The sequence below is a fragment of the Peromyscus maniculatus genome, chromosome 6 (genome assembly GCF_049852395.1).
Source record: "Peromyscus maniculatus bairdii isolate BWxNUB_F1_BW_parent chromosome 6, HU_Pman_BW_mat_3.1, whole genome shotgun sequence".
NCBI lineage: Eukaryota > Metazoa > Chordata > Mammalia > Rodentia > Cricetidae > Peromyscus > Peromyscus maniculatus.
The window spans coordinates 48,410,271-48,432,621 of NC_134857.1; the positions used below are offsets into that span (position 1 = coordinate 48,410,271).

General features: G+C 37.4%; 1 protein-coding gene across 1 annotated transcript in view; it reads left to right on the forward strand.

Moving 5' to 3' along the window:
• Window positions 1-22,351, forward strand: part of Rsrc1 (arginine and serine rich coiled-coil 1) — a 327,279-nt gene that overhangs the window by 91,079 nt on the left and 213,849 nt on the right. Inside the window, exons 8-9 of the mRNA XM_076575307.1 lie at window positions 1,484-1,600; window positions 2,176-2,349. Of these exons, the coding sequence (XP_076431422.1) occupies window positions 1,484-1,600; window positions 2,176-2,349 (291 nt within the window). The remainder of the gene's footprint in view (window positions 1-1,483; window positions 1,601-2,175; window positions 2,350-22,351) is intronic.

A 22,351-nucleotide genomic window follows, 5' to 3' on the forward strand; every position in this document is an offset into this window, starting at 1 on the left:
TTCTGTTCTCATTATCTACCATTCTGTCTTTAATCTCATTTAACAAATTTTTTTAGGCTATTTCAGTCCTAGAATCTCAGTTTTTTATTTTCCTGAATTTTTTGTTGGCTTTATGGATATTGCTTAGTGTTATATTCCTTGCAAGCATGGTTATAAGTACTACTTTAAAATCTTTGCCTACCAATTCAAACATCTGACCTACTGTGAAGTTCATGTACATTCACTACATTTTTTGTCTTCCTACCCCAAGAATGGAGCACACATTTTATGGATTTGTTTGTCTATGTAGTATATAAAAAAAATCTATCCTGGGCCTGATGAATATCATACTGATAATACAATTGTGTTATCTCCAGTAATATGATCTTAAGCCTTTGTTTTAGCAGTGTATTAACTTGGCTTGAGGTTGCAGAGCACTTGTATTTAGGCGGGCAGCTGAAATTTTGATTTCATGCTTTCATTCTTAGTTATTTAGAATTTGCTGTTCTTAAGATGATTTAAGATTCAGACAGAGCTTTTTACATATACAATTTTTTGATATCACAGAGTTGGGCATATAGCTTAGTGGTTTAGCACTTACCTCGAATTTTTGGATATCATCTTTGACTTTTTCTTACAGGATTCACCTTTCATTGTCTTTTTTCCAGTTGGTCTTTGATGGTTTTTCTAATCGGAGAGTTTTTTGTTAGGTTTATCTGTTCTGGGTGTACAGTCTTGAGTTTACCTGTGGAATGGAAGCTTATAAAATGCCAGCTTTCTCATTACTGCTTACTTTTCAATAATTTGTATCCCATCCCACCCCCAGCAAAATCTTGCTTTTGGTCGCTTTCCTGGGCCTTCTTATAGTTGTTTTAGGTATCTATAGGATTATGAGTCTACTAGAAGAATTCTTGTCAATACTCTGACCAGGTCTCTAAATTCATTACTTCTTAGCACATAATGTATCATACCTAATAAAATGATTCATTTTATGTGATTCACTGGGTTGGAATGAGTTAATGGTCTTACTTGTATGTTGAGAAAATAGAAACAATAGTGGATAGATAAAAGAGATCCTAAGGATAATGAAAACACTGTTTTTATGGATCCTGTTGTTAAATACATTTGATTTGTTCTGTTATTTGAGGAGACTTAAGGCTTTATTTGAATGTTTGAGACTCTTGTTTTCCTCTTCCTCGTCCCCTGTGGGGCTGTTTATCTGTTCTAGCATCTCAGGAGACCGAGGCACATTGAGTGCTGGACTTTAGAAGTTCAAGACTAGTCTGAGTAACACAGGGAGCCTCTATTGCAAAAACATCCAAAGACAACAGCAAAACAGCAAGCCTTTTACTTGCTAACGTGTGTGTGTGTGTGTGTGTGTGTGTGTGTATGTGTTGCACTCACCTGTGTAAGCAAATGTGCAAGCCAGACATTCATGTGAGGATGTCTTCCTCAGTCAGTTTTCTATTTTACTTTCTGAGAGAGATTCTCTCATTGACTTTAGAGCTCACCGTTTGACTAGATCAGTCAGCAAGCAGGTTCCAGAATCTGCCACAATTCACCTGTCTCCACCCCTCAGTGCTGAAGTTATAGATGTTGGCCACCATGCCCAGCTTTGGATGTGAGTGCTTGGGATCTGAATTTTGGTCCTCATGTTTTCATGACGAGCACCCTACCCACTGAGCCGTCCTCCTGACCTCTATTTGCTAACGTTTTTTTCCTTAGCATGAACACAGCATGTTGTATCTAAAGTCATATGTTGTACATAAAGTCAGATGATTAAAGTAACATATCAGTAATCACACACTTCTTTTTTTCTCTCTGTCTCCTCCAGCCGAATACCTGAAGATACTTCCTCAGCAAATTTACATTGTAGAAATATTGCTAATTATAGTTAAGATTATAGTCTTAAATTTTACTCAACTTACATGACAATCTTTTATCCTATTATATGTAGCTCAGAAGTTCTCCTCTAACATTTTAATTGTACCTTAATTTCCTTCAAGATTGACACCATCTATATTTCTTCCTATAATTTTAAGTGAGAGTGATCATGTATCTTTCATATACTTGCTTTGCACAATTAATTTTGGGTTCTAGAATTGAAACTAAGTAATTTTGAGTAATTTCGAAGGTCAAATTACATTTTTAACTAAAGGCAGACTAAATCTATTTAATAAACTCTGTTCATCGTAGGTCCAGATCAAGACCTCGTCCACGTTCCCACAGTCGAAGCAGTGAAAGGTCCAGTCACAGAAGAACCCGTAGCAGGTCTAGGGAGAGAGAGCGACGGAAAGCCCGGGACAAAGAGAAGAGAGAGAAGGAGAAGGAGAAAGGCAAGGACAAAGAAGTGCACGGCATCAAACGGGGGTGAGTTGATGAGACTGCTGCGGTGAGGAGTGGGGATTCCACAGCAGTCTGCAAACCCAACTGCTGCTCTGAGTGCTTCCTGTTCCCACCGGTGTGGGTAAACTCCTTTCAGAGTGAACGAAGGGAAGGGCTTGCAGGATCTTCCATGTTTCTTGAAGTAATTTTTCTCTAAAAAATTATTTAGTTAATTTTAATAACAGCTTGTAACTCTTCTTACATCATTTTCTGGTTTTTTTTTTGTCTTTATTTTTAAAAAGAATTTTTAAAAAAAAATCATGTATATGTGTGTGTCTGCATGGTGGTACATGCATGTCTTAGGAGGGTCTCTATTGCTGTGAAGAGACACTATGACCATAGTAACTCTTATAAAGAAAAATATTTAATTGAGGTGGTGGCTTACAGTTTTAGAGGTTCAGTCCATTCTCATCATGGCAGGGAGCATGGCAGCGAGCAGGCAGATGTGGTATTGGAGGAGTAACTGAGAGTCCTGCATCTTGTAGGCAACAGGAAGTTAGGTGAAATAATGGATGGTATCCTGAGCATAGGAAACCTCAAAGTCTGCCCCCACAGTGATACGCTTTCTCTAACAAGGCCATGCCCACTCTGACAAAGCCACACTTTCTAAAAGTGCCACTCCATATGAGACTATGGGGCCAATTACATTCAAACTACCACAGTACACTTGTGTTCAGGTACCCAAGAAGGCCAGAGAGGGTATGAGGGGGGCATCTGATACTCTGTAACTAGAATTACTGGCTCTGGTCCTCTCTAAGAGTTTCAAGTTCTCCTAACTCCTGAGCTGTGCTCCAGATCCTTTATGCTTAACTTTTATGTCATATTTACAGTAGTGGTGTGGAGCCCTGTCTGGATTGTTGGCTTTTAAAGACTTTCTGAAATGTTAATCTTGTGGCAAAAGTTGAAAAGATGAGTAAATTATTATGTAATTTTTCTTGATCATCCACTACTATCCTAGAAAAATTAAAGTTCTACTCTTAGAAAGTTATAAGAAAGGAGATAGGGGTTAGATATTATATAATTTCTTTTCTCATTGCTTTTCTCATACCTGACATTTATAACATTTGCTTTCTAAGAATATTTTATCTTTTAACCATCGGTACATGTTTTTCTTGCTTCTGTTCATTTTTCTCCCAAATTTTAAGAACTTATAGGTATCTTATTCTTAGACAATTGTTCTTAGAAGGTGAAATTTCTCTAACATGAAAACATTTTTCTTCTTACTATTATTGTATTGAAATAAGATCTAACATTATTTTGTTAAACTATTTTTTTTGAGAACTTCACACATGAGCACATCTAAATCACTCTTGCCTCTCCCTCCCCCCAACTCCTCCTTTGTCCCCCAACCCCCTCCCACATTCATGGCTGCTTCTTTAATTATTGTTGTTAAATTGCATGTATGTACAACATATTGAGTCCATTTAGTGTTGCTCATATGTACATGTGTCCAAGACTAAATATTTGGAATTGAACAACCTATGTGGGAGCTTATCCCTGGAAACAATTGTTTCTTCCTCTCTCAGCAGCCAGTGACTGTAATTCTTCATCTAGGGATGAAATCTTGAAGAATTTCTCCTATCCATATTGGCATGTTAACTGATGTTATTATGCAAATCTTATACAGGAAGCATATTGTTGAGGTTCTTTGGTTCAGCTCCCCTCTTATATGTAGAAGACATCTCACAGCAGGGCTCCAGTCCTCTGGCCCTTGGAGTCCTTCCTGCCACTCTTCTGTGATGCTCCCTAAGGCTTAGGTGGAAGAGTTGAATTGCAGATGTGTCACTTGGGGTGTGGCACGCTGTGATCACTTACTCTCTGAATTTTGGCCACTTGTGGATCTCTATAGTAGTCTCCATCTATGCAAAAAGAAATACTTTCAATGAGAGGTGAGGGGCCACATTGTAGGTGTATGTATAACTATTTAGAATAAAATTAGAAATTATATTGGTTAAGGAAAATGGCAGTAATAGGTTCTCTTCTAGGGTCTCTGACCTTCCAGCCACAGTTATTAACAAGTTTTACAGTACCATGCATGTATTCCTTCCCATTGAATACGCCTTGAGTCCAATTATACACTTGTTGGTCACCCCCAAGATAATATACCATTATTGTTTCACTGGGGATATCTTACCACTTATATCTCAGACTATTACTGAAAGACAATGCTCAGAAATTTGAAACATCACAGGGTCTCATACTTGCAACTTGGTGTGATGATGCTGAACATTATGTATCCCAGCAGCATCACTCATGGATTAGTATATGAGGTTTCTTTACCAGCATCTTGATCCACATGCAATAATATATAGTTAACCTCTTTAGAACATCTTTTGGAGCAGTTTAGAAAATTGTAAATAGGCACCATTCTACTGTTCTGAAATCAAAGTGCCATCTTCAAGAGTAGAATACAAATGGACTTAATTTAAATCCATCGTCAATCATTATTTAAATCACTATGCAGAAAAAGAACAATTGCTTTTGTGGTGGTTATTGAATACTGATATATTTTGAATGTCTTTTCTCCCCAGCCCACCAAATTAGATATTTGGAGATTTGGTGCAGTATTGTTAGGACATAAGATCTTTTCAGAGGTGATTAAGCCAAGAAGACTTTGCTTTATTAAATGGATTAATATTTTTATGGCAGAGTGGGATTTGTTACTGAAGTAGTAGATTACCTGAAGTATTTTCTTGACCTCTGTTTACCTTTCTGTTATGAAATAGCAAAGAAAGCCCTTCCAGAAGCCAGCCAGCCATGTGTGACTACTTGGTCTCTAAATTCTATATCAATAAGTTTCTGTTCATTTTAAAGAATCAGGTCTTTGGGATTCTACTGCAGTTGCACAGAACAGAGCAAGACATCAACTACAACGTTATCATGTTACTATGAGTCAAGCTAGGATTCATGAGGAGCAGTTAGTTTTCCTAAGATGATCTGCCCTGCGGAGGGTTTTGCCATTATCTCTTTACTAGTGCCTCAGTAGACAAGATACTGCTCTAGGTTAAACACCAAGGTTTCTGGAATAATCTGCTCCAACATTTGGACTTAAGTTTATACATTCTAATGATAACTTTCTGAACTTTATACTTTCTGATAAAGTTAAGAATTTCTGTCTGATTATATAATTGATTCTTCTGTAAAATGGGAAGTTGGTACTTTAAAAGCTTTAAGCATAGAAGCAGGTGTAAGAGCACTGTTACAATATAATAATCATAACTTAGGGATATAAGGTACACATCAACCTTGGCAGCGTTCCAGTGTTTGCAACTTTGAATTCCATGTGTAATTCCTGTTGAGAACGTATTTTCCCCCCTCTACCTGATGTTTGGCAGAAAATGTTGGAAGTGATTTGAGAAAGCTGGACTCTGAGTTTTGACAGCAGTTGCATACTTACAAAGCCTGTCATGTTTTTCCTTACCTCTTACTTCTTTATGCAGCAGGAAGTCACTTATGCTAATTTACTCTAATTTGCATATAGGTTATAGAGTTCTGTGGTGCAGAGCATGCTTAGAACTCCTTTTAAGTGTCTGTTTGGATCAAAGCAGGGCTGTGTGATAGCTGTTGTCTGACACCAAGCTGTGTGGTGTTGTTTTCATTAAACATTTATCACACTTCCAATGTGACAGCAGGCAACTTTGTGCCAAGATAACATGTTTTCATGCAAAATTTATTGAAAAAGATGAGACTTTGTAAAAAGATCTTGTTGCCTTTCACCAGTGGCGAAGGGTAAATGTTTGGTTAGAAAGTAGTATACCTTGAACACGTGTCATCGTGACAAAAAGAAGCTTCATACTGGTAGCTTTATTAAGCAGGTAAACAAATCTATCTTTAAAGAAATACATGCTCTGGACTCTTCTCTTTCAAATTAAAGTTTTTGTGATTTTCTTGTTTATTGATTTTCACAACTGTGGCCTATTCTGTTGGGTATATGTTTATGTTATAATGAAATATCACATCCTGGTTCCCACTATGTAAGTTTGAGTGTTAGATTTAATTCAACCAAAACAACTTGTCAATTTTTCAAAAAGATGAGGTCAAGAAAGGGAGCATACTATGACACAAAAGCAAAACTAGATAAAAGCTTGATTAGTTCTCCCTCGGGCCAACACCTTTCTCTTATTCATTATATTAATATAGTTTAATTATTACATAGTTAAATATTACATACTATCCAAATCCAATGGATTTGACATAGATTATGCCTGATGAAGGTTTTAATGGCAGAAATTGTAGGTTTATGTTTTTTAAGGTGATTGCCTGGCCATGAAAAGCCTTAAAACAGTGCTTCTCCACCTTATGCTGTGGCCCTTTAATACAGTTGCTCATTTTGTGGCCTGTGGGCATGTCTACACAGGGTGTTGACTTGATTAATGGTCCTTGCAGAAAGGCCCAGCTCACTGTAGGCAGTGTCACCCCTGGGTGGGTGCTCCCGGGTGTAGAAGAAAGCAAACTGAGCATGGCATGGGAGCAAGTCATGGGGAGCCATGCAGGGAGCAGTGGTTCCCCTATGGTCTCTACCTCCGTTCCTGCCTCTAGGTTCCTTCCTTGAGTTTCTAACTTGTCTTTCCTCAACAATGGTATGCAGGAGTAAGCCAAATAGACCTTTTCCTTTTTGACAGTGGTTTTGCTCAGTGTTATCATAGCATCAGAATGCAAACCAGGACTATACTTTTTCCTCACTTCTTTGTCTTCGTGAAGGTTGCCCCCTCAGCATGAAATACTTTTTTCTCTACCTTTCTTCATTTCCAGCTCATCTTTTAGATGTTGATTCATTCATAAAATAGTCCCTGCTCCTCAAGAGTAAGCTAAGTAACCGTCTTGTTAGCTACTAATAGAATTTTGCCAAATCTGAAGAGAATTTTGTAATTTTGTAACTATAAAGTACCTTGCATATCTTAGTCAAAATTGTATTTATTTAGATTTATTTATTAAGTACACATTTATATAATGAATAATAGATTATTTTAGATGCTGTTTATAGGTAAATCAGGTAAGTATTTAAACATTTTTAAATGATAAAATTGACTTGTTGGTACTGATAAAATTGACTTGTTGGTATTAGACATATAACCACCCTTTTGTACTGCTTCATGCCTGCTCACTAGTACATGTGCAAACACACATATTCACAGTACCTTCAAATCTTAAGACTACATTAAAACAATTCTAGCTGAGTTACTCTATCTCTTTTTCTATTTTAAATATTGCCAATCATGCTGTCATTAATTTTGTATAGTATCTGTTGTTTAAAAAAAACACTTCCAGGATGAATATTTTAGATACTGATTAAAATACTAGTTCTCACTGATAATTTTCATGCCTGCCCTAATTGATTTTAGTATTTCTACTCTCTTGATTCAGTACATGGTTACAGGACAAAATATCAGAGTTAAATAGACTATTCCATCAAGATTTTTAACAGAAAGCCTTAATACTTGCCTTCAGCTCATTTATATGAAACTTTGAAGCTGAAGATTCTGCACTGTTGTTAGAGGGTGTAGAGGGAATAAACTTGGAATGCTACCCAAGTTCTTTATAAACAGTAAACAAGCAGGCCTTCTAAAACCTGAGGTGTCACTCATGAATCACCCATTACGAGCCTAATGTATATCTCACTGTAAAGCACTTTGAGTGTCCCAGTTGTGAATTATGCTAAACCAAATAGAAGCAGTCTTACCGCTATTTTTAAATAACTCAAGTTTATTTGTATCTCTTCAACTTTCTTCCTAGTTTGGTGATCATTGGAGTGACAGCTCCAAAACAGAACAGATTGGAATAAAACATAAACCTATGATGGATCAGTTAGGGAAATGTTGATCAGCACTGGTAGGAAGTCGGAAATTTGTTCAGGAGTAGTGGCAGAAACCTGGCAGGTGAGCACTGGGAAGAGAGACATCACTGTGAGTTTGATACTAGCCGGGATCACATAGCAAGTTCCAAAGTGGCCAGGGCTGTATAGTGATGTCCTGTCTCAACACACACTCTGGGGTGGGGAAGCGCTTGAGGAAAAGAAGGGGAAGGAAGGAAGGAGGGAGGGAGAGAAAATAAGGGCATCAAGAGTTTAACTTCCTTTGATAAAGCAGAAAAGATAGAAACGTCTGGTGTTTCTGACTCTCAGTGTGTTATACAGGGCAGGTCATAAGTGATTGGTTTAAATGTTCTTGACATCCTTGTGATGGAAATGAGCATAGCCAGATGATAGTAATAATTGGATGTTGCTATGAGCTATACTTTTCCACTATAGCAGAGTAGGTTGTAACAAACTATTCATGTAAGTGGTGGTTATGTATCTTAGATTTCAAGGCACTGAAATTATATGATAAAAGAAAAGCTCCAGATGGTTTCACTGATTCTAATGCTTTTCATTTAGTGCTAAGGCTATAATCCATGGATTCTGAGATTGGATATAACTATAGGAAGATAGACATGCATCTCAGCTGGACCTGTGGGTACAGACCTAGAGCACTTATAAATGCCATTACATATGTGATGATGTCAGCAGGTGCATTTAGGGAAATGTAAGAATGAGTGCTACTATTTAAATTCTCCTTGAACTCCTCCTACAACCGATTTTGAAATGGCAACTTTTGGCCCTTGTGGAATATGCCAGACTGTTGACAGGCCACCTGAAAGTATCACTGAAAGCCAATTTGATTGCCATGTTGCAGTCTTTGCTTTAAAATAAAAACAAAGGAGGTGAATAAAAAGAGAAAGTGGTAGATGTAAGATTTTGAAAATGTGCGCTTCAATAAGTGAGATATGAAATTATTTATAATGTAACTACTTATAAATTAATTATACTTAGTCAAAATTGATAAGCAACAAATTGGCAAGTCACCATTCAGTTATTTAATCTGTAAATTAAGGTCTTTAAATTTTAATCTATCAACTAATTATTGTAGCTTCATTATTAATCAGAAATATTTTTAGCTTAATCTAAAAAGAAAGAGATTAACTGATATATTGCAGATATATCTGCAGATGCTTCCAAAGCTGACAAATCAATGTCTATATATACATATACACATATACATATCCATACATACACATACACACACACATAATGTTTTGCTTTGTTTTGGGAAGTGATCTCACACCGTGGCCAAGACTGGCTTTGAATTTTCCTTGTGTAATTTCTTTTTCCATTCCTGCAAATGTAAATGGATTTTGCTCTTTCTTGATATATCACTGAAATTACATAGCATTAGTTTTGTATGGCACTTCTTTTACTGAGCACAGTGCTTCTGTGATGCATTCATATTGCTCATGTTTCAGTATGTTACATAATATTGCCAAGTAGTACTGTATTGTATGAATATGCCACAAATTATTATCCATGTACCAGTTAATGACTTGACAGTATATTCTTTGTTCAGCACTTCAGAAAGAATTTGTAAGGTTTGTATTCTTTCTTCTATAATCAGTTGGTATAATTTCTAAGCAAACCCATCTAACCTAAAGGTTTTTGTCAATTTAATTCTCTTATACTTAGAGGAATAATGAAAGGCTTAGGCAGTTTGTTGGGACCTGTTTCATGGCTCATATACAGCTGTCTTGTCCTCCCACGGCTGACTGGATGGCTCTTAGGAGGCTCTGTTATAAGTACACGAATCCTGATCTCCTGCTTCCTGCCATCACATTGTAGATATTAATGTAGAGGTTTTAGAGAGACAAACATCTAGTCCACAGCAAATCAGCTTTCTGTTGTTTTTCTTTTTTTAATGGGAAAGTTGTGTTTTGTGAACAAACACAAACAAAAAAGGAGACGCGACTGGGATTCATGATGTGAAATTCACGAAGAATCAATAAAAAGTTATGTTTTAAACATGTATTTTTTTAAAAAGGAGATGCTAAAAAAGAGCATGAGAAACACATACTCATACAAGTGTACACACACACACACACACACACACACACACACACACAGAGGACATACAAACTGCATAATAGAAACTATAATATACAAGCAAAAGACCAGTAAGGTAAAAATAAAGCAAAACAAATAAAATCTAAAAACAAAAGGCCAAATAAAACAATATGGGACAAAAAAAAATCTTCAGAAATACTTTTGAGTTTGTGTTATGTTGACCTTCTACTGCTTAGCTTGGGGCCTGCCCTTACGTGTGTTTTATATACCCATTGACACTCCCTTGAAGGAAGTAATTTTCCCTTTGTAAGTGGTTATTAATGGGAGATAGCTTCTTGGCTGGGTATGGGAGCTCCTGCCTATTTCCCCATCTCAGTGCTGGGACTCTGTTTAGTTTGGATCTGTGCTGGCCCTGTAAATTCTGCTATAGTCTGAGTTCTTCTGTGCTTCAGCCCTATTGTGTTTAGAAGACACTGTTTCCTTGGTGTCCTTCTTGCCCTCTGACTGTTAGAATCTTTCTGCCTCCTCTTCCACATAGTTCCCTGAACTCAGAGGGAAGGAATTTAATGAAAACATCCATTTAAGGTGCGCATTGTCCAGTTGTGGGTCTCTGTATTAGTTCCCATCAATTGCAGGAGCATGCTTCTCTGATGATGGCTGAGTGAGACACTGATTTATGAGTATAGAAAAATGTCATTAGAAGTCATTTTATTGCTACATTTCTTCTCAGAACAATAGTATTTGGATTTCCCCTGGGTCCCTAGGCTGTTTAGTACCAGGTTTGTGGCCACGGAAGCAGTGTCAGGCGTGGCTTCCATCTCAGAAAGAAGGCTTTAAATCTAATTATATAGTGGTTAGTTACTCCCACAACTTTTGTGCAACTGTTGTACCAGCAGGCAGGTCACCACTGGAGATGGAAGGGTTTGTAGCTGGGTTGGTGTTGACCTTTTTCCTCTGGTAGCTTGCAGAGTACCTTCTAGTACCATGAACACTAGTCCTTAGGGGTGAAGGCTCTGTTTAGGGATCAGACCAACTTCTGCATGTACAGTGAAATATGGAGGTGTTGTTTTCAGCAATAGGGCCTTACCATCAGTTCACTGAGAGTAACCAATAGCTTTGGCAATAGCTGGCGTATTTGTGGCTTCTGTGGGGCCTTTTGACCAACAACTCAGTTAGATGTAACCTATTTCTGACACTAGAGGTTAAACTTGGTAGTGAGAGATAGTCTAGTTAGGACTTTGTCGTCATTCCCCCCCCCCCCCCCGGGCTCTTTTTGGTAATTTCATTTAGATTTCTTTCATAAATATATATTTTAAGAAGCTTTTTCTGTAGTAGGTTTCTGAATGATCTCTCAAATGCCTTTTAATGTTAGCTGAACCTCCTTTCATTCTCTCCCTTACCCTTATCTTTCCTCTCCCTCTTTTTAATCCCCCTGTTTCAGTCTCTCTGCTGGCTATAACTATATAATCTATTTCCTCTTGCTTGGGAGAGCCTCCCCTCCCCACTAACTCTTTATTCCTAACCTCTGTCGTTATTCAGATAGTAGCATACCTACTGAAGGCTTAAAATATGACATCTATATATAAGAGATTACATGCCATGTTTGTCTTTTGGGGTATGGGTTACTTCACTCACAATTGCTGTGAGATATCTTTCTATATGCTGTGAATATGTGTTGCTCTGATTGGTTAATAAATAAAGCTGCATTGACCTATGGCAGGGCAGGATGGAGCCAGGTATGAAAATCCAAGAGAGATAGTGAAAGGAGAAAGGAGAGTAAGGGGAGACGCCAAACCACCATTGCAGGAGCAGCATGTGATGGGATGCAGGTCAAGCCATGGGATATGTGGCAATACATAGACTAATAGTGATGGGTTGAGTTAAGTTATAAGAGCTAGCTAGTAAGAAGTCTGAGCCATAGGCCATACAGTCGGTAATTAGTATAAGCTTCTGGGTGATTATTTTATAAGTGGCTGCAGGACCTCAGGGCTGGGTGGGACACAGGAAAACTTCCAGCTACACACAACGTTTTTTTGTTTTTTAAGTTCCATCCATTTAACTGCAAATTTCATAATTTCATTTTTTTTGGAGCTGAAAATATCACATAGTAAAATAAATATATCACATTTTCTTATCTATTTCTCTGTTGATGAACATCTAGTCTGTTTTCAATTCCTGGCCATTATGAATAGAATATCATTTAATATACTTGAGCAAGAATCTCTGTAATAAGATGTAGACTTTTTTTTGGTATAGGCACAAGAGTGGTATAGCTGGGTGTTGAGGTATATCTATTCCGAGCTTCCTGAGGAACTGCCACACTGGTTGCCATAGTGTACCTATAAGTTTACACTCCTAGCAGCAATAGATGAGTGTTCCCTTTACTCCACATCCCTGTCAGCATGAGCTGTCACTTAAGTTACTGATCTTAGCCATTCTGACAGCTATAAGATTGGAATCTGAAAGCAGTTTTGAGTTGCAGTTCCTTGATGGCTAAGGATGTTGAACTTTTTAAGTGTTTTTCAGTCATTTGTGTTTCATCTTTTGAGAACTCTGTTTAGTTCTGTGCCTCTTTTTTTTTTTTTTTTTTTTTTTTTTTTTTTTTTTTTTTTTTGGTGTTTCGAGACTGTTTCTTCGAGTAGTTTTGGTGCCTGTCCTGGATTTTGCTCTGTAGTCCAGGCTGGACTCAAACTCACAGAGATCTGCCTGGCTCTGCCTCCTGAGTGCTGGGATTAAAGGCGTGCGCCACTGCTTCCTGGCCTCTGTGCCTCATTTTTTAATTCAAGTATTTGTTTTCTTGTTTTTAGTTTCTCCTACATTTTAGATATTAACTCTCTATTTAATATGGAATTGGTAAAGATCTTTTCTCATTCTGTAGATGCTTTTTTGTCTGGATAATGATGCCCTTTTCCATGCAGAAGCTTATCAGTTTCATGAGGTCCAATGTATTGCTTGTTGTTTCAGTTTCTGTACTGTCTGTGTACCTTATTCAGAAGGTCTTTTTCTTGTATAATATTAGAGGGACCAGCCTTAATATTATACATCCCAGGGGCTCAGGAGAGAGAACTACTAACGGTGAGGACTATTATCAGGAAATATAATCTCAGCACACCGAGTTCTATAGTCCACTTGCTTTATTTCCTCTGGCATAACATCCTTTATACACAGCTTCAGTTCTGTTCTCATGTCTAGCTCCTTTCTTGCCTGATTTCTCTCTATATTTATCTACTGTCCCCTCTAGGTTCTATCTTAATTCCTTCATCTAGTTTTGTCCCTTCTAGGTTCTCATCTATCTAGTTCTTTCCCCTATCAGCTCCTCTCTCGTCTCCTTCTCTCTCATCTGGCTCTTCCTCATCTTCCATCTCGTTCCTCTAGTCCTCTCTTTTAGCCCTTCAATCTAGTTCTTCCCCATCTCAGTTCGTTCCTCTCAAGTTCTTACCCATCTAGTTCTTCCATTCTCTTCTCTTCTCTCTTTTTTTTTTTGTGCCCTGGAAGTCTCGGTATATAAAGGGAGGGTCCGAGCTAAATTGTGTAAAGCTATTACTTAACGTCCACCTCTCCTAGGCGGTGTCTCCTTGTGGAATTTACCGTAAGTCAGGAGACTTGCATGTGGGCTGTTATCATTGTTAGTCCACCTGGGACTAACAATGGGCGCCCACCTGGGTGGTATTTCCTGTAGTCCTTGAAAGTGGCCAAGGGAGATAATCCAGAGATTATCCAGGGATAATCCAGGGAGATTCCAGAGAAAGCCTTTCCTGAGGCCGTTCTCCAAATACCTGGAATGTGTATGTCCAGAGAGTGATCAGTCTACACTGTTAGCCCTTCTTAGGGAAAAGTCAATTGGGAAAACTATGAAGGCACACATGATTTTCATAACAGAAGACAGCTGATCTATAACAAGCCAAGTAACACCAAAAACTTCTTGGGATTTGGCTTCCTCTGGAGGAATTCCATGATCCCTCCAGGTAGTGACTTTGCCATAACCAGCTGAGTTCTTATGATATATTCCTGCGGCCTGCAGCAGTCTTTTCCTATGCCAGTGAGTTCAAGACTGTTCCCCATATTCTCTCATCCATCAGATTCAGGGTATCTGGCTTTATGTTAAGACCCTTGATCTATTTGGAGTTGAATTTTGTGCAGGATGATAAATGTGGATCTATTTGCATTCTTCTACATTCAGACATCCAGTTAGAACAGCACCATTTATTGAAGATGCTACCTTTTTTTCCTGTATGTATTTCTGGTTTCTTTATCAGAAATCAGGTGTCCATAAGTATGTGGACTTATTTCGTGTATTTAATTCAGTTCCTTGATTGAAGTGTTCTTATGATAATACTGTGCTGTATTTATAACTGTAGCTCTGTAGTACAACTTTGAGATCAGGATGGTGACACCTCCATCAGTTCTATTATTGTTCAGGATTGTTTTAACTTTTCTGTTTTTTGTTTGTGTGTGTGTGTGTGTGTGTGTGTGTGTGTGTTTCCATATGATGCTTAAAACTGTCTTGATTTCTGTGAAGAATTATGTTGGAAAATTAATAGGGATTGTGCTGAATCTGTAGTTTGGTAGGATGGCCATTTTTGGTTGGATGGATGGTCATTTTTAGTATATTAATCCTACTGATCCATAAGCATAGAATATCTGTCAATCTTCTGATTGTAACAGATCTTTCTTTGAACCATCAGTTCCTGAAAGACGACACAGAGACTTCTTATTAAGTATAAGACTTAGACTTAGACTTGTTTGCAGCAAGTTCTTAAAACTTAAATTAACACATTTATATTAATTTATGTTCTGCCATGTGGCTTGTTACATATCCTCAGTACTTTATGTCCGATCTCCTCCACTTCTGGCTGGTGAATCTCTCAAATTAGCCAGATTCTTTCCCAGAGTTCTTATCTCTACCCAGAAGTCCCACCTGTCCTCTCCTCCCTAGCTCTTGGCTGTTTAGCTCTTTATTAAAGTAATCAGAAGGTGCGTTAGGCAGGTGAGATAAAACAGAGACACATCTTCACATAGTGTACAAAATGATTATCCCAACACTAATATCTTCATTTTCTTTCTTCAATGTCTTAAAGTTTCTATTATATAAGTTTTTCATTTGCTTGGTTAGTATTACCACAGTATTATATTTTTTGAGGCTATTGTGAAAGTATTACTTTCCTGATTTCTTTCTGAATGTATTTGCTATTAGTATAAAGCAGTGATTCTCAACCTGAAGGTTGCATATCAGATATTCTACACATTAGATTTTTATTACATTGTGATTCATAACAGTAGAAAACTTACAGTTATTAAGTAGCAACAAAATAATTTTATGGTTGGGGTCACCACAACATGAATTGCATTAAAGGATCACAGCATTATAGGAAGGTTGAGAACCACTGGAAAGGAAGACTACAGATTATTTCATGTTAATTTTGTATATGCTACCTGGCCCAAAGTGTTCCTCAGCTGTAGAAGGTTCCTTCTAGAGTTCCTAGGATCATTTATGTTTAAAACCATATCATCAACACATAAAGGTTCTTTGACTTCGTTCTTTCCTATTTGCCTCCCCTTGGTTTTCTTCAGTTGTCTTACTGCTCTAGCTAAGACTTTAAGAACTACATTGAAGATATAGGGAAAGAGTCAATACCCTTTTCCTGTTTCTGATTTTAATGGAAATGCTGTGATTTTTCTCTCCTTTTAGGTAGCTCACAACCACTGTGAATCCAGCCCAGGGAATCTAATACTCTGTTCTGCCCTTCATGGGCACCTGCATGCATGTGGGGTATTGGTCTCCTATTATCAGTGTGGGAAGATCAATATGTGATTTAAGCTGTAGAAGTGTTTTAGGGTCACTTATATAGACTATCATATCATATGCAAATACTTTGACTTCTTCCTTTCCAGTTTGTAGCCCCTTGATCTCCTTGAGTTGTTTTATTGCTCTAGCTAGGACTTCAAGTACTATATTAAATAGTTATGGAGAGAGTGAACAGCCTTATCTTGTTCCTGATTTTCGTGGAGTTGCTTTGAGTTTCTCTCCATTTAGATTGTTGTTGGCTATTGGCTTACTGCAATTCTCCTTTATTAAATTTAGGTATGTTCCTTGCATCCCTGATCTCTCCAAGACTTTAATCACAAAGGGGTATTGAATTTTGTCAAAGACTTTTCCAGCATCTAACGAGATGATCATATGTTTTTTTTCTTTCAGTTAGTTTATATGGTGGATTACATTGACATATTTTCCTATGTTGAACCATCCCTGCATCTCTGAGATGGAGCCTACTAGATTATGTTGGATGATCTTTTTGATACATGATTCTGTCTTCCATTTCTTGTATTCTCTTAGTGATGCTTGTGTCTGTAGTTCCTATATTCCTATATTCCTGCTTACATATATTATAGTTATAATATAGTTCCTATATTCCTATATTCCTGCTTACCTATATTTTCCATCTCCAAGATTCCCTCCGTTTGTGTTTTCTTTATTGCTTCTATTTCGATTTTCAAGTCTTGAACAGTTTTTTTCATTCATTTACTTTTTCTTGGCATTTCTTATGGAATTTATTACTTTCCTCTCATTGTGTTGTTCTGGATTATTATCATCAGAAAGCTGGTTTCAAGGTCATTTTCTTGAGCTTCAGCTGTGTTGGCATTCAGGGCTTGCTGTAGTAGGATGGCTGGGCTCTGGTGGTGACAGGTTGCCCTGGCTATTGTTTGTGTTCTTTACTGGCCTCCAGGCATCTGGCTTTGGAGTAATTATAGGTTTAGGTGCCCATTTCTGAGTTTGTCTTTGTTGAATGGGTGTTTTTCCCCTTGGTTTGTGTTTCCTCTCTGGTCTTCTGGCCTTATTGGCCTATAGTTCTGGGGTTAGGCATGTCCTCTGTTCCTGTAGGGTGCCTCTCCTGGGGTTCTGGAGGCCTATGTGGCCTCTGGGGTTCTGAGTGCCCACTTTGCCTCTGGGGTTTGGAGGTTCTCGGAACTGGCCTGTACTCTGGTAGAGCAGGGGCCTGGCTTTCTGGATACTGGGATGGCCTCTGGTAGAGCAGAGGACTTGGTTTCTGGGTACTGGGATGGCCTCTGGTAGAGCAGAGGACTTGGTTTCTGGGTACTGGGATGGCCTCTAGTAGAGCATAGGACTTGGTTTCTGGATACTGGGATGACCTCTAATAGAGCAGAGGACTTGGTTTCTGGGTACTGGGATGGCCTCTAGTAGAGTAGAGGACTTGGTTTCTGGATACTGGGAAGACCTCTAGTAGAGCAGAGGACTTGGTTTCTGGGTACTGGGATGGCCTCTAGTAGAGCAGAGGACTTGGTTTCTGGGTACTGGGATGGCCTCTGGTAGAGCAGGCTGCTTCAGCTGCAGTTGTGTGCCACAATATGGTGACTAGGAGAGGGGGCACTGTTGGGGGTAGGCTTGGAGGGCTCTGAGGAAGTGCTGGCCTTCTGCCTGCAGGGGCTTACCTGGGGTTCTGGGAACCTGTATGGCCTCCAGAAAAGCAGGGGGCTTCTGCTAGAGTTGTGGGCCAGGATATGGCGAGAAGAGGAAGGGGCTGTTGGGGGAAGGATGGGCAGGCTCTGAGAAAGAGTTGGAGCTTCTGTGAGCAGGGCGTGCTTTTATTTTTTTTGTTTTAATGCTGTCTTCTGCAGAACACAGTTTTCATTTTGACAAATTCTGTTTTAATAAATTGGTCTTTTATAGATGATGTGTTTGGCGATATGTAAAAATTCATTGATTTAATCCACAATATGAAGATTTTTCTCTTCTCTTTTAAATAATTATTGTTCTTCATTTTAAATTTAAGTATGATCTACTTTGAGGTATAGTTTCTTTTGTGTGTGATATTAGGCTTAGGTCAATTTTTTTTGACTATGAATGTTTTAAAGTTTTCAATTGTGGTAACACTAGTCATCAAAAAGACTTTGTCTTTACACAATCTAATTTGTTTAACAAATTAGATTTATCGTCAAGTATTTATTAAATATAACATTGCTGTGGGATGTTCTGTATGTCCTGTGGGAACCCGTTCTCTGGTTTCTCATGGCTTTACCCAGCAGGTCCGTATAGAGGATGATTAAGACCACGGGCCTGAGTGCAGGTGTCTGAGATGGTCTGCACTTGGCTGTGCTGGGGGATGGTCTGTATGGCAAATTGCTCTGATTGGTCAATAAATAAAACACTGACTGGCCAGTGGCTAGGCAGGAAGTATAGGCAGGACTAACAGAGAGGAGAAAAGAAAGAACCGGAAGGCAGAAGGAGTCACTGCCAGCCACCACCAGGACAAGCAGCATGTAAAGATGCCGGTAAGCCACGAGCCATGTGGCAAGGTGTAGATTCGTAGAAATGGGTTAATTTAAGATATAAGAACAGTTAGCAAAAAGCCTGCTGCGGCCATACAGTTTGTAAGCAATATAAGCGTTTGTGTTTACTTGGTTGGGTCTGAGTGGCTGTGGGACTAGCGGGTGAGAGAGATTTGTCCTGACTGTGGGCCAGGCAGGAAAACTCTAGCTACATAACATATATAATATAAATATAATATATATATATATATTCAAGTATTAGATCAGTTATTATGAATGATATTTTTTAAAATTTTCAGTGTCAAATCTTTCACTTTTAGTTTGTAACTTATCTATTTTGTGTGCATATCTTACCAACTTTGTATTTTATAAGATTAGAAAATTTACCTATTTGAATTTTTGGATTTTTTTTAATAGAATTCTTGCGTCTTTTTGACAATACAACCATATCATTTGCATATAGGCTGTTTTAGTTATTTATTGTTGTATTACTTTAATTTATTTTCCATGCCATATTTCTCTAGCTTGGACTCCCAATTCTGTTCTTAAAGATTTGTTTTATTTTTAGTAGTGTCTATATATCTGGGTAAGCATATACCATGTGTGTTGGGTGTACTTGCTGGCCAGCTAGAGTTGCAGAGAGTTGTGAGTTTTCTGATATGGATGCTGAGAACCAACCTCAGGTCTTCTGGAATTGCAGCAAGTGCCCTTAACTGCTAAGCCGAGCCATTTTTCCACATCCCTCCCCCACCCTAGATCTGTTTCTCTGTGAATGGTGAACAATGTCTTTTGCTTTGTTCCTGATTTGGGAGGTAACCATTCAGTCTTTCATCATGAAGAAAATACAGCTATAGATCTTTTTCTTGATATCCTTCCTGTGTTAGCTACTTTTCCACAAGTGTGATCCAAAATACTTGAAAGAAAAACTTAAAGGAGAAAACATTTGTTTTCTGGCTCATCCTTTCAGAGGGTTCAGTCCATGGTCAGTTGGCCCATAAACCAGAGCAAAACATTGAAAAGGAGTGTATGGAAGAGGAAGTTCTTCACTCTCTGGTAGACAAGAAGGAGGGAGAAAGAGAACTAGACCTTAGGGTTAGCCTTCCCAGTAACCTACTTCCTCTACCTAGGCCTATTCCCTAGGATACCTATCCAAATAACATCATCAGGAGGGGACCATATGTTCAAATCTGTGGAAGGTATTTTCTATATGAACCATAATATGCACACTGAAGAAGTTTCTTTATGTTTGTACTTTGCTGAGCATGTGTATTTTATTGCAGATGCTTAATATGTCAAATGTATTTCTTGCAACAACAAATTTCTATCTTTTTTTCTCAACTGCTGATCTGATATGTTCATTTACTTTTGAATAGTGAATCATCTTTGCATTCCTAGGATAAACCTCATTTGATTGTGATTTGTTGCTCGATTCAATTTGCTCATTTATTTTTGTATTTTTTATCTTCTTTTGTTATCAGAATAATGCTTACCTCATACAATAAGATGAAAAGTATTCATTTTCTTGAAATATCTAGAATTAAAAATTTGTGTTAAATGTTTAATAGGTTTAGCAAATAGAACAATCTTATTATGGTTTTTTCTATAGATAGGGGGTTCTATCTATTCTTTAAATCATTATTGATTTAGAAACATTTATTCAGATGATCTATTTCTTATTATGTTAATGTGGGCAGTTTTGGATGATTTAAACTACAGAGAACTTCCCAGTCTTCTTCGTGTATCCTTTTACTGTGTTCTCATATCTTGATTTTCTTTGTAACTATTACTAGAGGGTTTCATTGATTTTTTTCTATTGTTTTTATTGTTTAATAGATTTCTACTCTTTATTATTTTTCATTGTTTCATATTTGTTTTCTTGCTCTTTAAGGTAGGAACTTAGATTATTGACTTGACTCCATTATTTTCTAAAGCAGCATTTGAGAATATAAATGTCCTCCTAGGCACATTTTTAGCTGTATCTCGCAAATTAGCACTAGTTTAGCTACATTCCAACAATTCTCATAGTCATTCAATTAAACATTTTTAGTTTTCTTTGTAATTTCCCTTTTAATTATGTAAATTATTTAGGTGTGAGATGCTAGATTTCTAATGTCTCTTCCTTTTATGTCTTTATTATTGACTTCTAGTTTTATTCCATTATGATAAAAACATGTTGTATGACTAGTTCTTACAGATGATCACAGGTTTCCATTATGAGTCAGGAAATGGTCAGTCCCATTGAACATTCCAGATATTTTATGTACTAGCTGGATTATGTATTACATAAATGGTAGATCAAGTCACGCTTCTGGTGCTATTTTCTGTAGTTTATCTCGACTCATTTCTATTCACTTCTCAATAATTACTAATAGACATGTTGAATTCTCTACTTGTTCCTTATATGTCTTTTTTCTTTTGGTTTTAGGTTTTGATATTTGAATTTTTGAGCATTCCATTTTGGGGGGAAGGTTATTTGTCTTATATACATTTAACATTGCATCTTCTTGGTTATTTGACTTTTCATCTCCTTAGTAACTTTATTGATTCAAAATGTGTATTGTCTGATATTAATATAGCCACTCTCAATGTTTTTTGATGAATTCACACATGGTATGTCATTGTTTATCTTTTATCATGCCTTTCATGTATTGTTTGAAATGAGTTTCTTGTATATAGATATGTATGTTATTTTTAAGTCACTCTGATAATCACTCTCATTTACTTAATGTAGGTGTGCCATTTAATGTAATGTTTTATATATTGAGGTTTATCCCTATCATTTTATTACTAAATTTCTATTGTGTCTATTTTTATTTCTACTTTTCAGTTCTTGAATTTTATGGTTTGTTTGAAAAGCTTATAATATTTCATCTTCATTTCTCTATTGTGTTTTTATTTCATTTGTCCCTTTAAAACTTTTTGAGACAAGGTCTTATGTGATCTCAAGTGACTTTGAAGTTATGTATCCAAGGCTGGCCTTGAACTCCTGATCCTCCTGCCTCTATCTCTCAAGAGCTGGAATTATAGGTGTGTGGTACCATACCTCCCTTGAATTTTAAAATATATCTGTAGTCATTACTTGTTCTCTCTCTCTCTCTCTCTCTCTCTCTCTCTCTCTCTCTCTCTCTCTCTCTCTCCCTAGAAACTCTAATACATTCATACATTCCTTAAGGATATAGATATTCTGAAAAATGAGCCAGTAGCAAACTTAGATGATGTAGGTCAGTTACTTGACATAGTCTACTGACATACTCAAGAGAAGAAGTAACATGATATATATAAGGCTGTTGGTTGTGAAGCTCAGTAAACCATTTTATAGTATAGAATTAGACCCTTTATACTTTACAATAACAATTAAAAGTATAGTGTGGCAGCTGGGTGGTGGTGGCATGTTTCTTTAATCCCAGCACTCAGGAGGCAGAGATAGGTGGATCTGTTAGTTCAAGGCCATCCTGGTCTGCAAAGTGAGTTCCATGACAGCCAGAGCTGTTACATAGAGAAACCCTATCTCGAAAAACAAAACAAAAACAACAACAACAAAAAAAGAAGTATAGTGTGTCAAATATGTAAATAGGTAACACAGTTTATTATTATTATCAAGTATAATGATATTACTTAAAACTTTATATCCTACACTTTTATGTGACTGCAGTAAAGTATGTTTGTTCACATCAGCATGATCACACACACAGGAGAAGTGGATGTGCCTTTACAGTGGCAAGGATGCACTAGGAACTTTTTGGTTCCATTGTAATTTTATGATACCACTGTCACATGTGCATTCCTGTCATTGACTAGAGTATTATACATTATATGACTGCATTATGTATT